This window comes from Megascapheus bottae, chromosome 15 (assembly GCF_031878675.1).
Source record: "Megascapheus bottae isolate mThoBot1 chromosome 15, mThoBot2.hap1, whole genome shotgun sequence".
NCBI classification, from domain to species: Eukaryota; Metazoa; Chordata; class Mammalia; order Rodentia; family Geomyidae; genus Megascapheus; species Megascapheus bottae.
Window position 1 is genome coordinate 57,508,965 of NC_143523.1, and position 20,062 is coordinate 57,529,026.

Genomic DNA, 20,062 nt, shown 5'->3' on the forward strand with positions numbered 1-20,062 from the left:
AGCTGGCCATCATTCAGATGCTGGAGACTTTCTGTACATATGCACCTGTCGCCAAGATCTTCCCAACTGTACCCATCATCCCTTTCTCCCCTCTCCTCCTCCCCCCTCCCATACAGGAAGACCCAAAGTGGGAGTTTCCTCGGAAGAACTTAGTTCTTGGGAAAACTCTGGGAGAAGGCGAGTTTGGAAAAGTGGTTAAGGCAACTGCTTTCCGCCTGAAGGGCAGAGCGGGGTACACTACGGTAGCCGTGAAGATGCTCAAAGGTACTGTCCAGATGTTGTGCGGGTACTTTCCAGATGTTGCCCGGCACCTGGGCTGGACTGCCGGTGCCTCAGCCTTAGAGGGTGCTGGTATGGGGGCTTCACTGTGTCATTACATCGGTGAAGAACTCTGGACTTTTGAAACCTTAATTGATTTTTATTGTTTAGGTTTTTGTTTGTGTGTGTGTGTGTTTGTTTTACTTTGTTTTTATTTTCCAGTCCTGGGCCTTGAACTCGGGACCTGAACACTATCCCTAGGCTTCTATATCTCATGGCTAATGCTACCATTTGAGCCACAGCACCAGTTTCAACTTTTTCTGTTTATGTGATACTTAGGAATCCAACCCAGGGCTTCATGAGTGTTAGGCAAACACTCTACCACTAAGCCACATTCCCAGCCCGTGTGTGTGTGTGTGTGTGTGTGTGTGTGTGTGTGTGTGTGTGTGTGTGTGTTGCTGCTCCTGGGACTTGAACTCAGGGCCTGGGTGAGCATCTTTGCTCAAGGCTAGTGCTCTATCACTTGAAAGCCTCAGTACCACTTCCAACTTTTTCTGAGTGGTTTATTAGACTCCTACAGTCTCACAGACTTTTCTGCCTAGTCTGGCTTTGAACCTCAATCCTCATATCTCAGCCTCCTGAGTAGCTAGGATTACAGGTATGACCAGCTGTTTTTATGGGTTTTTTTGTTGTTGCTTAGACTTTTTTCTTTTTCTTTTGCTAGTCCTAGGGCTTGAACTCAGGGCCTGGGTGTTGTCCCTGAGCTTCTTTTGCTCAAGGCTAGCACTCTACCACTTGAGCCATAGTGTCACTGCCCGCTTTTTCTGTGTATGTGGTATGGAGGAATCAAACCCAGGGTTTCATGCATGCTAGGCGAGCACTCTTCCACTAAGCCACATTCCTAGCCCACTTAGGTTTTCTTGTCATTTGCTTTTTTGGGGAGGGGAGGTTTCTTCTGCTGATAGTGAGGCTTGAACTCAAGGCTTGAGTGCTGGCCCTTAGTTTTTTTGCACTCAAGGATGGTGAATGATACCATGTAAATGATACCTCTACTTCTGGTTTTTTGGTGGATAATTGCAGATGAGAGTCTCCCAGGACTTTCCAGGCTGATCTAGAACCATGATCCTCAGATCTCAGCCTTCTGAGTAGCTAGGATAACGGACGTGAGCCACCAGCAATGGAAAACTCCTGCTCAAATGAAAGTTTGCTCCTGGTATGGAGCATACAAAGTCTCCCTTGGCTGCTCTCAGGGGCTGGAAGGAGCCTGGAATAGCTGGTGCCTCACATTTCCCAGGGACCGGAGCTGGGTGCTGGTAGGGAGGGTGTAGTCTGTTTGTTCCTTAGCTTTCTAGAAGGGTCTGTGTGGAGCCAGTTGTGTGTTTGCTGTATTTCAGAGAATGCCTCCCCCAGTGAGCTGAGGGACCTGCTGTCTGAGTTCAACCTTCTGAAGCAAGTCAACCACCCTCACGTCATCAAGCTGTATGGCGCCTGCAGTCAGGATGGTAAGGCCATTTCCAGGTGTCATCAGCTGTGCCATGATCTCTTCTGTCCTTCCAGGTCTCCTTCCTTCTGGAGGCCTGAGCTCCTGGCCCCAATCCCCAAGCTAATGTGACCGTGTCCCCAGGCAGGAGAGCATGGGCTACAGAAAGAGCTTCGGTCTACAGCCCTCCCATCAGCTCACCCTGCTCAGCTCCACGTTCAGTGTGCCATCATCCTTCTTAAGGCGAGCAGCCACAGCAGAGATCCCCAAGATGGCTTTCTTTTTCTTCTGGATACAATTGACATTTATTGAACATCCTACCAAACAACAGTCGAGCACACATTCTGTTCGAATGTAATGAGTCATTCATGTTTGGTAGATGACTGTATTCTGGTTTGTAAATCCAACTTTTGCACATTTAAAGTCCATTTAAGGTCCCCTTTCCTTCCTTCCTTTTTTCTTCCCTTTCTTTCTTTTCGTCCTTCCTTTCTTTCTTTTTCTTTCCTTCTTTTGGCAGTTACGGGGCTTGAACTCTGGCCCTGACCCTGAGGTGTTTTGTTTTGTTTTGTTTTGGCTCAAGGCTAGTGCTCCATCACTTGGAGCCATAAATCTATTCCCAGTTTTCAGGGAGTTAATTGGAGATATGAGTCTCACAGTCTTTCCTGTCCTGGCTGACTTTGAACTATGCTCCTCAGTTCCGAACCTTCTGTGTAGCTAGGATTACAGATACAAACCATCAGCACCTGGCTATTTAAAGGAATTTTAATTGTACAAAGTATACTCTAGACATATATGGAATTAAGCTGATGATTAGTAATACAAAGAAAACAAAACAGTTTTCTAAAAATTAAAGGAGCAGGGTTAGGAGTTTGGCCTAGTGGTACAGTGCTTGCCTAGCATGCACAAAGACCTGGGTTTGATTCCTCAGTACCACTACAGAGAAAAGCCAGAAGTGGTGCTCTGGCTCAAGTGGCAGAGTGCTAGCCTTGAGGAAAAAGCCCAAGGACAGTGCTCAGGCCCTGAGTTCAAGCCCCCAGGACTGTCAAAAAAAATTAAAGGAGCCATTTCTAAGTAATCTGCAAGTTGAATACTACTAGAACATTAAAATATTTTAGTAAAATAGTGTTATTTTAAAAGTGATGTATGGAGGGGTTATAGTTTCATAAGTCAGGTAATGAGTACATTTCTCTCTTTTTAGTCCTGGGGACTGAACTCAGGGCCTTAGCACTGTCCTTGGGCTTTCTCAAGGCTAGAGCTCTACCACTTGAGCCACAGCACCACTTCCAGCTTTTTTCTATGTATATGGTACCGGGGAATTGAACCCGGGCCTTCGTATATGCTAGGCAAGCACTCTACCACTAGGCCAAACTCCTGGCCCATGATTACATTTGTTTTTGGACTATGTCATCCCTTCTTTCATTCTCTCCCAAAACCTTCCCAAAATCTGAGGGGGGAGGTACATTCTAGACACTTCCAGAAGCACATGATACGTTGTCATTGGTGACCCCAACCCGTGTGTGTGTGTGTGTGTGTGTGTGTGTGTGTGTGTGTGTGTACGCAATAATTCAAGACTGAGCTTGACATGGTAGCTCGAGAGACAGTGCCCATAGCCTACCCTTTCCTAAAACCCCTCTGGTCCAGAGCTGGCAGGATGCCCCATGCCCTGAGCACCTCCTTCCTATGCCCAGGGCCTCTTCTCCTCATTGTGGAGTATGCCAAGTATGGCTCCCTTCGGAGTTTCCTGCGGGACAGTCGCAAGGTGGGGCCCAGCTACGTGGGCAGTGGAGGCAGCCGGAACTCCAGTTCCCTGGACCACCCTGATGAGCGGGCACTGACCATGGGCGACCTTATCTCCTTCGCTTGGCAGATCTCCAGGGGAATGCAGTACCTGGCGGAAATGAAGGTATGTGTCCCCGGAGCACAGGCTGGGCCCCGGCTGCCATGTGGCACTTCTGGAGGGGCTCCTACAGGGTTGTCCTTTGTTCTGTTTTGTTTTCCTTCTAGCTTGTCCATCGGGACTTAGCAGCCAGGAACATCCTGGTGGCTGAGGGGAGGAAGATGAAGATTTCTGATTTTGGTCTATCTCGAGATGTGTACGAAGAAGATTCCTATGTGAAGCGAAGCAAGGTAGCTTGGCCCCAAGATATAGTAGGGTGTGTGGGGGAGCTCCTGGATGGGATGGAGGGCCTCCTGGCTTCACCCACAGCTGTCTGGTACCCTGGGAACAGCTGAAGACTGAAACAGATCATTCATAAGCTTTTTTTAATTGTTAATATAGGGTTGGGAGTTTGGCCTAGTGGTTCAAGTGCTTGCCTAGCATGCATGAAGACCCGGGTTCTATTCCTCGGTACCACATACATAGAAAAAAGCTGGAAGTGGTGCTGAGGCTCAAGTGGTAGAGCTCTAGCCTTGAGAAAGTCCAAGGACAGTGCTCAGGCCCTGAGCTCAAGCCCAGGACTGGTGCAAAAAAAAAAAAGAATTGTTAATATAAAGGGGTGACAGTTATGTAAGACAGGTCATGAGTACATTTCTTTCTGGACAGTGTCACTCTTTCCCTCACTCTCTCCCAGTTGTCCTTTCCTGCTCCTACCCACAAGTTGCATGGTTCATTTCAACACAGGTGGGTGAAACAGATTTTGAAAGTACTTTTCTGGTCATCACTTCCAATACTTTCCCCCACCTGTGGGTCCCCAGACACCCCCCACTCAGGTTCTTCCTGCATCGGGTCCTTCCTTCCCCAAGGCTTCACAGGTGGCATGGCCCCTCTTGACCCATTGTCCCTTTCAAAGTGACCCCTGATCTCAAAAACCCCACCTGAAACTCCATTCTACAGAAACAAGAGCCACCATTTTGCGGGGCACTGTGGCACATACTTATAATCTTAGCTAGTCAGCAGGCTGCAGATCATAACTCAGAGAGAGTCTGTGAGATTCATATGTCCAATTAACCAGGAAAAAGCTAGAAGTAGAGCTGTGGCTCAAGTGGTAGAACACTAGCCTTGAATGAAAAAGCTCAGGGACAACACTGAGTCCCTGAGTTCAAGTCCTAAGACAGGCACATAAGAAAGGAAAGAAGGAAGAGGGGAGGAGACAAGGAAGGCAGGCAGGCAGGAAGGAAGGAAAGAAGGAAGGAAGGAGAAGGAGGGAAAAGAAAAGAGAAGAGAACACTGTATACATCTTGTAGGGGTTGAAATTATTTCACCATGAACTGTAAAAGCATTTGCTGCAGGATTGGACAGCCTTATATGCTTTTCACTGGCTGTTTGTATCAATAGTTTTAGAGGGGCACAAAGGATATTAATGTCCAAATGGCCCTTGACCAAAAACAAAAAAATGTTTTCCCACTCCTGTGGTCTGTAAAGGGCTTAGCTGTTTGGGTTGCCACCGGTTACAAGGACTGTATTTGTTTCTTCTGAGGTCTCTGTGGAGACCACAAATCTCAATACTACTGAAAGGGAAATGGAAGTGGGTATTTCCTGCTCTGGTGAGGGTATGGTAGAACCTTTCTGTTCTCTCTCTCTCTCTCTCTCTCTCTCTCTCTCTCTCTCTCTCTCTCTCTCTCTCTCCCTCTCTCACACACACACACACACACACACACACAACACACACACACACACACACACACATTCTGTAGGAAGCTGTAGAGGCACAAAGCATTGCCCATATGCCCCACTGTGGCCCTGTACAGACTGCTACACCCCAGCCAGCTTTGTTAGGAAATGGCCACATTTCACTAATGATAAAGGCCCTAAAGAACCCTTTGGAGAGCTGGGCCCCAGTGGCTCAAGCCTGTAATGCTTGCTACGCAGGAGGCTGTGATTTGAGGATCACAGTTCAAAGCCAGCTCGAGCAATGAAGTCTGAGAGACTCATTTCCATTGAACCACCAGAAAACCAGAAGTGTTGCTGTGGCTCAAGTGGTAGAGCCTTGAGCTGAAGAGCTCAGACACAGCATCCAGGCCCAAAGTTCAAGAACCACAACCCACAAAAAAAAAAAAAATTGAAGAAAGTGCAGTCAAGGTTGGGTTCTGAAATACATTTATTTTTGCCAGTCCTGGGCTTGAGCTCAGGGCCTGAGCACTGTCCTTGGACTTTCTCAAGGCTAGAGCTCTACCACTTGAGCCTCAGCACCACTTCTGGCTTTTTTCTATGTAATGTGGTACCGAGGAAGCGAACCTGGATCTTCGTGCATGCTAGGCAAGCACTTTAACCACTAGGCCAAACTCCCGGCCCCTGAAATACATTTTTTGAAACTGATACGCATCAGACTTGTCCAGGGATCCGAGTGTTAGCACGTGTCTACTGTCCCCGCTTTACTCAGATCTGAGGTAGAAGGATCACCTGAGCCTAGAAATCTGGGACTGGTATGAGCAACATAGTCAGACCCCATCTTAACACCAAGAAAAAAAAAGGGGGGGAAGAAAGGACAGAGAGAAGGAGACATTGAAAAGTGGTAAATTACCCTGTGTGGCCTTGGGCCTCCCATCACCCCACTAACTTCTCAGCAAAGCCTGGAGGTTCCGGCTGGAGCTCAGCCTCTTCAAGCTCTGCTCAGCTGGTTCTGGCCTCAGGATTTGGAATTCCACACTATCTACAGAGTCAAACTCAAGTGGGGCCCTGGTGGTGCTACTTAGGAGGCCAAAATCTGAGGATTGCAGTTCAAAGCCAGCCTGGGCAGAGAAGTCCATGAGATTCTTGTCTCCAATTAACCAGCAAAAAGCAGAATGGAGATGTGGTTCAAGTGGTAGAGCGTTTGCCTTGAGCAAAAAAGCTCACAGATAGTGCTCAGGCCTCAAGGTCAAGTCCCAAGACTGGCAGAAGCATGTACGCATATGCGCGCGCATGCGCACACGCACACACACACACACACACACACACACACACACACACACACACACGCACACGCACACACGCACACACACGACAAAGCAGACCTTTTCTGCTCTGGTTCCAAGACTTCTTATTAACATTAATTCCTTTCTTTCTGCACCCTCTGTAGGGCCGGATTCCTGTCAAATGGATGGCAATCGAGTCCCTTTTTGATCACATCTATACCACCCAAAGTGATGTGTAAGTGTGGGGTGTTGCTGTCTTGGGGTGGGGGTTACAAGAAGCCCCCAGTGAAGCTGACCGGAGAACTCCTTCCAGACTCTGAGCTTGAGAAGCCCTCATGGATTCATCTAACGTTATTCTGCAACAGATCCACAAAGCCAAGGATGGGGGGGAGAGGCTGCAGAGGCCACAGGCTCCCTCGCTCCTCCCTTTCCTCTTCCACACCTCCCTCCCCATCCATGGATAGGCTCAACCAAATCACTGCCTTGTGCTGGAGTCCTGGGGGCAGGTTTGGCTCAAGCATGCTACCCTACAATGTCTTCTTTCCCACGGATGGAGCTTGGGGACTTCACCCAGATGTGGTATGAGTTGGTGGACAGATAGCTTCCAAATTGCTCCAAGGTGGGAAGGTAGGAGCCAAAACTCACTCTTCCAGGTCAGATGACAAGATGCAATCATTTCCGTTTTACAGTGACTTCTAGAACTTTCTGTAATCCACAGACATGTGGATCTTCAGTAGCATTGGCTGTGAAGACTCAATTGCTAAGCAGTTTTAAACAGAACTCTAAGCTGGATACCAGTGGCTCACACCTGTAATCCTAACTTCTCAGGAGGCTGAGATCAGAAGATCCCATTTCAAAGTCAGCTGAGGCAGGAAAGCCCACAGAACTCTTATCTCCTATTAGCAGTCAAATAGCCAGAAGTGCAAGCTATGGGTCAAGTGGTAATACACCAATCTTGAGTGAAAAAGCTAAGAGACAGCACCTAATCCCTCACTTCAAGCCCTAGTATCTGCACAAAAATTAATAACCAGCTAAAAACAAGCAGTAGTCTGCTGATTACAGAGAGGTGACTGCTGAAGAATTGAAAATGCAAAAGAAAACTGCCAGGAGCACACTCAGGAACCCGTCAGGCCACCGCAGCCCAGCCCCTCCTGCTGGCCTCTTATTAGGCATGGAATCTTCTAGAGCTTTCTGTGGTATGCAGTACAGCCTTCTTATCTCCACAAGTGGGCTCAAGTGACCTGTGCCATTTTATGATCATTTTATTCCCACTTCATGTGTATGTTTTCACTCAGTAAAATTTTTTTCTAGACTTTTTTTTTGCCAGTCCTCAGCCTGGGTGCTGTCCCTAAGCATTTTTACTCAAGGTTAGCACTCTAGCACTTAAGCTGCAGCTCCACTTCTGGCTTTTATTATTATTATTATCCTTATCCTTATTATTATTATTATTATTGACATTTAATTGGAGATAAGAGTCTCATACACCTTCCTGCCTGATCTGGCTTTGAACCATGATCCTCAGAGCTCTGTCTCCTGAGGAGCGAGGATTACAGGTATGGCTGTTTTGAGTTTTAATGGAAGTCTTGTGGCCACAGGAAAGGTGAAAGAATTGCTGAGGACCCCTTAAGCCCCATCACCATTCCCAGGATGGCAGCATTGAAGCAGCTGTCTCACTGGGTCTCACTGAGGAGACCTCTGAGCCAGAGGGTGAGAGAGGGTCATTCGCATCTCTGCTTCTCCCTGCAGGTGGTCTTTTGGGATTCTGCTGTGGGAAATTGTGACCCTGGGGGGAAACCCCTATCCAGGGATTCCCCCTGAGCGGCTCTTCAACCTTCTCAAGACTGGCCACCGAATGGAAAGGCCGGACAACTGCAGCGAGGAAATGTGAGAAGGAGTCGAGTTACCCAGATGTCTCCCTCCCTGAGATCCCAGGCTGAGGGCCACTGGGGGCAGGTGGGGGTGGGGGAGCAGAAGGCCACGGTTATAACAGAATCCTCCCTCAGCTATGAGGCAGATGCTGGGGACTTGAGTGGCACAGGGAAGTGTGGATGGGATGAGGTTCTTCTGAGAATAGATGGGCACAGGAATCCAGTTGATGTGAATGGAAGGCCTTGGGGTGGACCTATGTTGGGGAGCACTCAAGTGGAGGTGCCAGGGGCAGGCAGAGCAGTCTAGACTTCAGCTTGACAGCCTAGTAACTCCGGAAGCTGGGATCTGAAGGATCGCTATTTGAAGCCAGCCAGGACAAAAAAGTCATTGAGATTTGTGTCTCCACAGTAGGTAGCAAAAAGGCAGGCTGGAAGCATTGAGGCCTGGCTCAAGTGGTAGAGTGCTAGTTGAGTGAACAAGTAGACCAAGCCTGAGGTCTTCAGTTCAAACAGCAGTATCAATACCAAAAGAAAAACATTATTAAAAAGGAAAAACAAAGCCCAACATAGGCTCATACCTATAATCTTAGCTACCCAGTAGGATCACGGTTCAAAGCCAGCCTGGAAAGGACCATCCATAAAACTTTTATATCCAGTCAACTAGCAATAAACTGGAAATGGAGGTGTGGTTCAAGTAGTAGAGCACCATCCTTGAGTGCAAAAGCTAAGGGACAGCAGCTGGGCCTTGAGGTCAAGTTCCAATACCAGCACAAAAAAAAAAGAAAGAAAGAAAGAAGAAGGAGGAGGAGGAGGAGAAAGAAAGAGGAGGAAGAGGAGGAGGAAGAAAGAAGAGGAAGAGAAGGGAGGGAAGGAGGGAGGGAGGGAGCATGGCCTAGTGGTAAAGTGCTCATCTAGCATGCATGAAGCCCTGGGCTCAATTCCCCAGAATCACATACACAGAAAAAGCCAGAAGTAGCATTGTGGCTCAAGTGGTAGTGTGCTTGCCTTGAGCAAAAGGTGTCCAAGGACAGTGCCCAGACCCTGAGAACAGCCCCTCTGGGATGCTGGACCACCCTGCTGAGCACATGGCTGTGGCCATGTCATCCCTAGCGAGTCAGTCTCGGATGGTCAGCGACACACTCACAGCGTTGGGGCTGGTGTTGGAGCAGGGGTTCACCACGCTGGGGAGAGTCCCAGAAGCCTGGCCCTGCCGGCTCATCACCGCACATATGCTCCTCCTTGCAGGTATTCCCTGATGCTGCAGTGCTGGAAGCAGGAACCAGACAAGAGGCCAATCTTTGCCGACATCAGCAAAGACCTGGAGAAGATGATGGTGAAGAGCAGAGTGAGTGGCAGTGTGGCTGCCCAGAGACTTTCAGTCCTGATGTCCCAGTGTGGGGAACAGGGAAGCTGGCCACAGGAAGAGGCGCATATGTCCTTCTCAGAGAAGGCCTTGAACAGTCTCTTTGGGCTCCTTTGAAACGCAGGAAGAAAACAACAACCAACAACAAAAACCCAATTCAATTCCTGGTTTGAATCAGTCACCCATGGGAAGAGAAATTCTAATCCCCAAAGGGGTCACTTACACTACCGGAATGTTAGAATGTTGCATAGTGGGTGTCCTGAATAGAGGTGTCCTGTGGGAAGTGAAAGGGGGCAACTGAGGTGCCCAGTAGTGCTCAGCCCTTTGAAATACCCTCTTGTTGTCACCACCTACAGCCCACACAAATGGGAACCCAGCTATGCCAGGTCTCTTGACTGTTAAGAAGTTATTTAGAATCCCCAAAGTCCAATAGGGACCAAACTTGTCTGAGCATCTATTAGCACATACACTTCCATCTTATAAACCTGTAAGTAGCCAGGCACCAGTAGTTCACACCTGTAAACCTAGCTACTCAGGAGGCTGAGATTTATGAGTGAGGTTCAAAGCTAACCCAGGAAGAAAAGCCTGTGAAACTCTGAACTCCAATTAACCACCAAAAAGTTGGAAATTAAGCTGTGGCTCAAGTGCTAGAGTGTCAGGCTTGAGGGAAAAAACTCAGGGACAAGGCTCAGGCCTGGAGTTTAAGCCCTGGTATTGGCACAAAAATAAACAAAACAACAAATAGGCTTGGTTGGGGGCTCTAGATATGGCTGGGTGTGGCAGGCCTCAATGCCAGCATGCTGGGAGAGGGGCTTTGGTCTTGCTTAAAGGCCAACAGCAAGTTGGAGACACTGCCAGAGCTGATGTCTTGAAGCTCAGAATGACTTCAAAAGGAAACTCCATAGCACACTCCTGTGCCCTAGCTACTGAGGAGGCTGCATCTGAGAATGGCTGTTTACAGCTAGCCAAAGCAGGAAAGACTGTGAGATTGATTGATTTTGCTTGTCCTGGGGCTTGAACTCAGAGTCTGGGCACTGTCTTTGAGCTTCTCAAGGCTAGCACTCTACCAGTTGAGCCACAGCACCACTTCCAGCCTTTTCTGTATATGTGGTACCTAGGAATCGAACCCAGGACTTCATGCATGCTAGGTAAACATTCTCCCACTAGGCCACACTCCAAAGCCAGTCTGTGAGACTTTTATCTTCAATTAACCACCACCAAAAAGCTGCAAATGGAGTTGTGGCTCAAATGATAGCGCACAAAAACTTAGGAACTGCATCCAGGCCCTGAGTTCAAGCCCTCAAGACACACACATACACGCACAAACACACACATACACGAGAAGTGTGGCCTAGTGGTAGAGTGCCTGCCTACCATGCACAAAGCTCTGGGTTCAATTCCTCAGTACCACATACACAGAAGAAGCTGGAAGTGGTGCTGTGGCTCAAGTGGTAGAGCTCTAGACTTGAGAAAGCTCAAGGACAGTGCTCAGGCCCTGAGTGCAAGCCCCAGGACTGGCAAAAATATAATAATAATAATAATAATAATAATAATAATAATAATAATAATAATAATAAAAGCAGCCAAGGGCCATGGGAAGCAGCCATCTTTTTCTCTCTTTCAGGATTACTTGGACCTGGCTGCATCAACGCCATCTGACTCTCTGCTTTATGACGATGGCCTGTCAGAGGAGGAGACACCCTTGGTGGATTGCAACCAGGCCCCCCTACCGCGTACCCTTCCCTCCACGTGGATTGAAAACAAACTCTATGGTAGAATTTCACATGCATTTACCAGATTCTAGCAGCTAGCGTTTCCTCTGCACTCTCCTGTCTGTAATGCTTTTTCGTTTTTATTTTTTATTTTATCAAGAATGTCTCTGAAGGGCAAGAAATCAAAACACCACCCAATCTTTTCTTTGTTAAATGTCTGACTTTGCATCCAGTTTTGACATTCAGGCATTTTTTTAAATTTATTTATTTTGCAACTGTGTCTTCCTTTGAAAGGAAAAAAAAAAAAAAAAGGATGTGAAAATAAATATCATGACCAGACCATTTAAGATGACAGGAGAAACAAATGAGATCAGGGCAGAATTCTCAGAGGAAATGGAGAAGATTGATGTAAGTGGTTTCGTGGGAGTAGGGAAACAAATCCATTATATTTTTCATTTTGTTACTTGGATAAGTTGACTTGATCTGGGGATAAATTTAATTGAGGAGGGCCTTGCACCCCAAATTCTGGTGAGAACACACCCAGGAGACTTCTAGAGACCTCTCCTGGACTGGTAGATTCTTCCAGAAAGCCAGCCACGTCTCTACTCCCCAGCCAAGTGTCCAGCAGAAACTTGGCAGGCCCTGGGCTGACCCTCCCTTCCCCACCCTTCCCCCAGAACTTATTTTCACATCCTTTGCACCCTCATCACGATGATTGTGCTCAATGTTGGAGCTCATGCTTCCTAAAGAATATAGTCTGTGGTGCTGTGGCCTTGTATTTCATAGTAAACACGGTTCTTGGCCAAAACTCTCTTCTTTTGTCTTGGATTAAATATTTGAGATTTTTCTGTTTCCTAACTTCATCATGGGTCATTTTGAAATTATGGGGGGGTCTCAAGCAAAGATGGCTCAGAATTTCTGCATGCTTCCTGATTCATGGGATTTCCCAAACACACACCTGGCTTAGGGTCTCAGTGTTACACACCATAGGTTAGGTGCTGAGAGTATTTGGCTGTTTGCGTGCATCTTCTCTGAGGAAGAAGCATTTCTTTGGAGGCTGAAATGACAGACCAGTAGACTCCATCTTTGTCTTGAGAAAATGTTTTATGGAATGTTTCTGCCTCAGAAAGCTGTTTTCAGTATAGTAACATGGCAATGGTTTTCATTGCTTTAGCAGTCTAATAAACATACATCAGATTTGAGAGTCTAAAACTTAATTAAAAAAAAGATCAGGTGTCAGTAGCTTACACCTGTAATCCTAGCTGCTCAGGAGGCTGAGATCTGAGGATCATAGTTTGAAGCCAGCCAGGGCAGAAAAGTCTGTAAGACTCTTACCTCCAATTAACCACCTAAAAAGCCAGAAGTGGAGCTGTGGTTCACACGGCAGAGGGCCAGCCTTGAGCTGAAAAAGCCAAGTGAGTGTGCACCCAAGGTCCTGAGTTCAAATCCCAGTACTGGCACACAAAAATACATCCATAAATAAATAAAACCATGACAATTCACAATCAGCAGTGTCTGCTAAGTTTACATTTACCATGAGAGCATGTGCTGCTATTTCCTCAGAAATGAACACAAGGTTTTTTTGTTTTGTTTTGTTTTGTTTTTGGAAACTTGGACCACCAAAACCCAGAACGCAAATTGGCACAAGTAAACCCAGTTTGGTTTGAACTTCAAAGGGAGTTTTGCCAAGGCTTTACTGTCTACACATGAAGCCTGAGTTCTTCAGTGCAGAACAAATGATCTGTTTTCATTTTTAGGCATGTCAGACCCGAACTGGCCTGGAGAGAGTCCTGTACCACTTACGCCATCAGCTGTCACTAACACGGGGTTCCCAAGATATGCAAATGATAGTGTATATGCTAACTGGATGGTTTCACCCTCAGCGGCAAAATTAACGGACACGTTTGATAGTTAACATTTCCTTGTACAAGGTAATGAATTCACCAAAGGGACCGAGGACGCCACGGCCTTTCTTTGTGTACATTAGTCACGCTGGCCCAGACAAATGCCAGTCCCCAGGGGGCAGATTCGCTTTCAAACGTTTGTTGGAATTGTTTCTTTGCCCAAAGTGCTTTTCCTTCCAATAGTTCATGGTTGTCCCTTCTTGCAGACCTGAGCCATCTGGTCTTGATCGCTTTCGGCCAGCTACTGATGGCTCACATCTGTAATCCTTGATCCTCAGGAAGCTGAGCTCTGAGGATGAAGGTTCAAAGCCAGGCTGGACAGGCAGATCTGTGAGACTTTTCATCTCTAGTTAACTACCAAAAAGAAAAAGGGAAAAGGGCAGGGGAGGGGGGAAGCCAGAAGTGGAGGTATGGCTCAAGTGATAGAGCATTAGCCTTGAGCACAAAGCTCAGGCTCAGGCCAGGAGTAGAAGTTCAAGCCCCAGGACCTGCACACACAAAAGAAACGTTCTGTTCCTGTGAGTACCTGGCAAGCTCCCTTCATGGCCTGTGCCTGTCCACAGCCACAGCAGGCTTTGTGTTAACGTGTTCAAGTCCACTGATAACTACCTTGTATCTGAAATTGTACATGAACTTGTTTTGGTTCTTTTCTGGTTGCTATCTCCCAAACAATACAACAAAGTTTAAATGAAGCACACACACACACACACACACACACACACACACACACACACACACACACACACACGAGGTAGAGAAAAAAAATGGCAGGAATTACCTGCCCTTATTCAGAATAAGAGCCGGGCCAGGGCAAAGCCCAACAGAGCTGGGGTTGGGGTCAAGAGGAGACCACAAGATGAGGCCTTTGCTCAGTGATTGAGATCCTAAGATTAGTTTTTATACAATCATGTAAACTTTTTTAGGAAAGCACGTAGCTTTTCATCAATGATTAAAGGGATTCTTAGAGTTAGCACAATGGCAAGATTTGCTGCAGTCTTTGCCGTCCTATTGCAGTTTGAGGGGAGCAAGCCATCCCACCACGTGGCTGGCTCATTTTACCCTTCTGTGCTCAGCACTGAGTGACCATGCCCCCCAGCCAGAAAAGGGAAAAGCCAGGTGCCAATGGCTCACACCTGTAACCCTAGCTACTCAGGAAGCTGAGAGCTGAGGATTCTGGTGGAAAGCTGACCCAGTCAGAAAAAAAATCCACAAGTTACTTTATCTCCAGTTAACCAGCAAAAAGCCAGAAGTGGAGGCGTGGCTCACGTGGTAGAGTACCAGCCTTGAGCAAAAAAGCCAAGTGAGAGCACAAATGCCCTGAGTTCAAGCCCCAGTGCTGATGTAAAAGAAGGGGGAGGGTAGTAAAAAAAAAAAGGGAGAACTTGGAGTATCTTGGGATACTAGCAACAGAGACCTTACACTGTGAATGGCACTCCACAATCCCCACATTACAGCATTCAACTTCTGCATCATGAGCAAGTGGTCTTGACACATTTGAATTCTATCTTCTCAGCTCTCTCCTAACGGGACAGTTGTGTTTGTTTTAGAAGTAGTACTGTGGATGACAGAGGACTGTGGCACCTCTCACTGTAAGTACGGTGTGGAAGCCAGGGACCTCCACTCTCTCCTATAATCCCAGACATTCAAGAGACTGAGATCTGAGGGTAGCAATTTGCAGCTAATCCAGGCAAATGATTCTGTAAGATATTTATCTGCAGCCAGCAAACAAACAAACAAACAAAACTAGATCTAGAAATGTGGCTTCAGTGGTAGAACATCAGCCTTGAGAGAAAATGCCAAAGGAGAATGCTCAGATCCTGAGTTCAAGTCCTGGTACTGACAACACAACAAACAGTTGATGGAAAGAGAATATTTCAGCTCTCACAGAGCTCATGTGGGAGGTCATGGATAAGCTTTTCCTGTATTTTGTCATTCAATGCTGCTAGAGGAAGACATTTTGGCTTCTTCAAGTCTGACCCCAGTCTATACATAAGGTTCTTAGATTTTTGTCACTGGACTGTGGCAACAGACACACAGGGCTCCTTCAGACCTGGTGGGGGATGGGACTTATTGGAAGACCCAATAGCTCATTTGTCTATCCCAGAAATATCAATTTATAGAAAAGAATGTACCAGAATGTTGCCAGGTCATCAGATTTACAGCACTGTGATGAGACTTGTAGTAGTCTCAGTCGAAAATCATATTTCATCATAAACACTTTTTACCAAAGCGGTGACATTATGGAGTCTTGACTGGCCTCGGTATCTTGAAGGGATGTGTGTTCATAAAAACTCAGAGTGGGGAGCTTCACATACTGGCTGATGAATTCTTTTTCAGATATCATGGTAAACTTTTGATTTTCTGATGTGCTTAATGATAGATTTATTAAATGCAAAAGGAACAATAAATGCATATTATTAACTATGCCTACACAGTAAGTGAATTGCTGTAGCACATTTGTTCTTCTCCAGGATGAAAGTTAAGGTCTGAGTGAAAAGGACTGACTTAATATTTGGGCATCAACACTTGCCTCTGGACCCATTTGTCTGTCTAAACTGTGCTAATAAGTAGAGGACCTACACTTAGGAGTTTTAGCAGAAAGAATTTTCATCCACATATAGCAGAAATTACTAAGTATGACTGAGTATTAAGTCGTAATGTGTCAGCTATTGAGATTTTTTAAAGCTATTTAAGAAAGGTTATTTACCCATATAATTGTGTTCCTTTGCTTTTGTAATCAAGGTGACTAAGGAAATCATTTCGGTTGTGTAAATAAAATCGTGTATCATACAATGTGTATATTGCTTTTCTCTTTCCAGCGTCCTAAAGAGAAATAGTTTCCATGGAAGAATCCACATGTCACAGGGAACTAACTGCCTCACTGTGGGGACTGGCAGAGTTGACATGACCAAGTGTCACCAAGGGCTCATGCATTGACTTGCACAAAATGCAAATGACTAAGCATAGTGATAGTAATTCTTAAGAACAATGAACTTCCTCTAGGGAATTTTTATTTCATTCAGGTCACTTTCCCTACGATAAAGCAACATTCATTCTTACATTTAAGTATTCCTGGTTTTTTAACCATTTCTTACTGTCAACTTCTTTTCATGTGTGTGCCAGTATCAGAGCCTCATAGTCTTGGCTTTTCTGATAATGAATGGTATTCTACTACTTGAGCCACACTTCCAAATTGGGCTTTTTGCAATTATGGTGATAAAAGTCTTGGATTTAGCTCTGTCCAGGCTAGCACTGAACTGGGATCCTCCTAAATAACCAGAGTTACAGGTGTGAAGCCCCTGGTGCCAAGCGCCCAGACCAGTCTAGCTTCATCTTTTTATGGATGATTATCACTTTTATTCAGTCTACTCCTGTATTTGGAGAGCATTTCTGGGATATTCCCACCAAATCATATAAACATAAAGTGTCCAGGACACAGATTTATGGTTCTCTTCATTAGTCCACAGTGTCTCTCTTTTTTTTTTCTTTTTCTCTGGACTAGAAACTGTTGTGCTGGTGCATGATTCCTTCTCAGGGAGTGGTTCTTCCTTAATGTGTTTCTTTTTATTTTTCTTCTTCTTCTTTGCAGATGTTTCCTCTTCTACTAAGAGTACATTTTCTTCCTCTTCTTCAGCTTTAACTTTCAACTTAGATTTTTTGTTTTTGCTTTCTTCTCAATTGCTTCATCGTCTTCATCTACTTCTTCTAGTTTGCATTTTTTAGAACAGTTTGGAAGTATAGAATCTCCAGATGGATCATAAGTCTTCACTTTATTTTTGTGTGCATACTTTTCTGCTTTTGCCAGCGCCTTTCCTGATCCACCTATTTTTCTTATCCCTCAGTCCTCCAAGCTTCTCAACCTGGCCTCTAATTTGGCTCTGTTCTCAACTCCCATTGCAGAACTGGAATCTTCATCCAGAGCATCATACGAATAGCCAAAGCAGTTTTGGCTGCCAGCATCCGAGAAATCTTTTCTTTGTTTTTGGGACTTATCTGGCCTACCAGTGAGGCATGATACATGAGACCATATTTAGGGGTATCTCACTTAGACTTGAGAGCTCTAAACAATGCCTTTTCTGCTCCAAGAATCTGAACTATTGAAGCTGCATACTTGGCCAAATTCACAAGAGAACCTGCATGAGCAATAAGCCATGCTCCAACGAATTTTCCAACCATGACTATAACATTGGATGCAGTGGTCATCATTCAATTTTGCAGATATTCATACTGCTGGGTTCTGTATTTGGAGATTTCAATCACCTGGGTGCAAATATCTTCTTCAGAAACTTCTGTTCCCATAGATATCTCTGCAGCAGCTTCTACTTCCTCTGGAAGTAATTCAGAAAGTGTGGCAGAAGCATAGTTCCTTCTATGGCCAACTTTCTGTAAACACTTACAGTATGTCAACTTATCTGAAATCATTTCTCCTAATTCAGGGAAATGCCAACCATACCACTCCCTACATCTCATAACGCAGTTGTTCAGTTCTTTATCCAAGTCGTCCAGTAAGAAAATTGCCTGAACAATCAGTGTGTCTACTTTATCGGCACTAAATTTCAGTCAGTATTGAGACAAGCTGTGGGCCAATCCAAGAAACATGGCTGACATTTCTGGTGGCTCTACCCCAGGGATTGACCCGTTCATTTGTGATGGAATTCCTCTCATAAGTTTATTAACCACAGGACTATGGATACAACTCCGATTCAGCTTTTCCTTTATGATCCCTCTCAGTTTAGCATCAGCCACCACCAGAGGTTCATGGGCTTCTTTTATCATTTTCTTCAAAACTTGCTTCAGCTGCTTATTCATTTTGCCCTCCATGAGGGCTGTGAATGCTGCTAATGTTCTGCTGTATCCTGAAATTTCTCAAAATGTTTTAGCTTTACTGTTTTATTTGCTTTCTCTGGAGTTTCAAATTCTTTCCACAAACTATTAACCTCCCGAAGTTTCTTCTCATTTAGAACCTTAAAGACGGTGTAGCCAATGGACATTTCAAACAGCATCAACATGGTGAGGGTTGGTGAGGGGCCCTCGGGGGTGGAGGGGCCTGAGAGGTCTTTATGACCAAAGATCAAAACACAACTTCAAAGCTGCGCACAGATGCCCACTCCTCCCCGCAGAAAACCTGTTGCACACTACCACGTGCCCAACCTTTTTTCTTCTTTCCCCCTCCCCCTCCCCCTCTCCCTCCTCCTCCTCTTCCTCCTCCTCCTCCTTTTCTTCCTCTACCATGGCTATCTAGAAATCAAGTCTCAGATTTTCCTGCTCAGGATGCCTTTTGAAACAGTATCCTCAGATCTCAGCCTTCTGAGTAGCTAGGATTACAAGCATGAACCAGATGCCAGGCTATTGTTGATTTCTCTCTCCCTCCCCACCCCTCTCTCTATCCCTCCCTCCCTCCCTCTCCCTCTCTCCTTTTTTGCTGGTCTTGGGGCTTGAACTTGGGGCCTGGGCATTTTACCTGACCTGCTTTTCCTCAAGGCTAGTGCCCTACCACTTAAACCATACCCTCACTTCTGGCTTCTAGTGGTTAACTGGAGATAAGAGTCTCATGGATCTTCCTGCCTGGGCAGGCTTCAAGCTGTGATACATCTCAGCTCCCTGAGTAGCTGGTATTACAGATGTAAGCCACCAACACCTGGTCAATGACTGCTAATTTCTTTCTTTCTTCCTTCCTTCCTTTCTTTTCCTTCCTTCCTTTCTTTTCCTTCCTTCCTTCCTTCCTTCCTTCCTTCCTTCCTTTCCTTCCTTCCTTCCTTCCTTCCTTCCTTCCTTCCTTCCTTCCTTCCTTCCTTCTTCTTTCTTTCTTTCTTTCTTTCTTTCTTTCTTTCTTTCTTTCTTTCTTTCGTCATGAGGCTTGAACTCAGGGCCTGGACACTGTCCCTGAGCATCTTTTATTCAAAGCTTGCACTCTACCACTCTACTGACTACTTCTGGCTTCTTTTTGTATATATGTGGTACTAAGGAATCGAACTCAGGGCTTCATGCATGCTAGGCAAGTCCTCTACCACTAAGCCACATTCCCAGCCTTTCTGCTGATTTCTTAAAGCCGGAGAGAGTGTATTTCTGAGTAATAATCTCTCAGTTATTGAAATTTGTAAAGTTTATATAATCATGAATGAACAAAGCTAGGGGAAACTCAGGAAGTAATAATTTCCAAACTATGTAAAAAGAAAGCATTTTCCAGATGGGCTGGCTCACACCTCTAATCCTAGCTACTCAGGAAGCAGAGATCTGAAGGTTGAGATTAAAGCCAGCTTGGGCAGGAAAGTCGGTGAGACATTATCTCCAATGAACCAGCAACAAAGCTGGAAGTAGAGTTGTGGCTCAAGTAGTCTTAAGTGAAAAAGCTCAAGGACAGCGCCTAGGCCCTGAGTTCAAGCCCTGATCCTGGAACCGGTTTGTTTAAAGTATCCTTCCCAGGCAAGCAGAACTGGAAGCAATTTCTCCCCATAATTAGAGAATTATGTTCTCCTATAATGGTTTCGACAGCAGGAGGACTGGTCCAAGAAGTTTTGAGCCCACCCCTGCCTCCTCCTCATATATGTCTCCAGCATGAAGCCTGATGGACACTCTTGGCTTCTATGCCTCTGTCCATGCAGGGCCTTTCCTTCTGTTCTCCTCCACAAAGGCTGTGGCTGTAA

At 45.9% G+C, this 20,062-nt stretch overlaps 1 protein-coding gene and 1 pseudogene across 1 annotated transcript in view; one reads left to right on the plus strand and one right to left on the minus strand.

Annotated features, from left to right (window-relative positions):
* Positions 1-14,465, plus strand: part of Ret (ret proto-oncogene) — a 36,011-nt gene extending 21,546 nt beyond the window's left edge. Inside the window, exons 13-21 of the mRNA XM_090345546.1 lie at positions 117-264; positions 1,653-1,760; positions 3,427-3,641; positions 3,743-3,865; positions 6,736-6,806; positions 8,318-8,455; positions 9,685-9,784; positions 11,427-11,574; positions 13,272-14,465. Coding sequence (XP_090201672.1) covers positions 117-264; positions 1,653-1,760; positions 3,427-3,641; positions 3,743-3,865; positions 6,736-6,806; positions 8,318-8,455; positions 9,685-9,784; positions 11,427-11,574; positions 13,272-13,429 — 1,209 coding nt within the window. The 3' untranslated portion in view covers positions 13,430-14,465. The remainder of the gene's footprint in view (positions 1-116; positions 265-1,652; positions 1,761-3,426; positions 3,642-3,742; positions 3,866-6,735; positions 6,807-8,317; positions 8,456-9,684; positions 9,785-11,426; positions 11,575-13,271) is intronic.
* A 2,318-nt stretch (positions 14,466-16,783) lies between these two features.
* On the minus strand, positions 16,784-18,427 carry LOC150054427 (nucleolar protein 58-like; annotated as a pseudogene).
* Between the last annotated feature and the right edge of the window lie 1,635 nt (positions 18,428-20,062).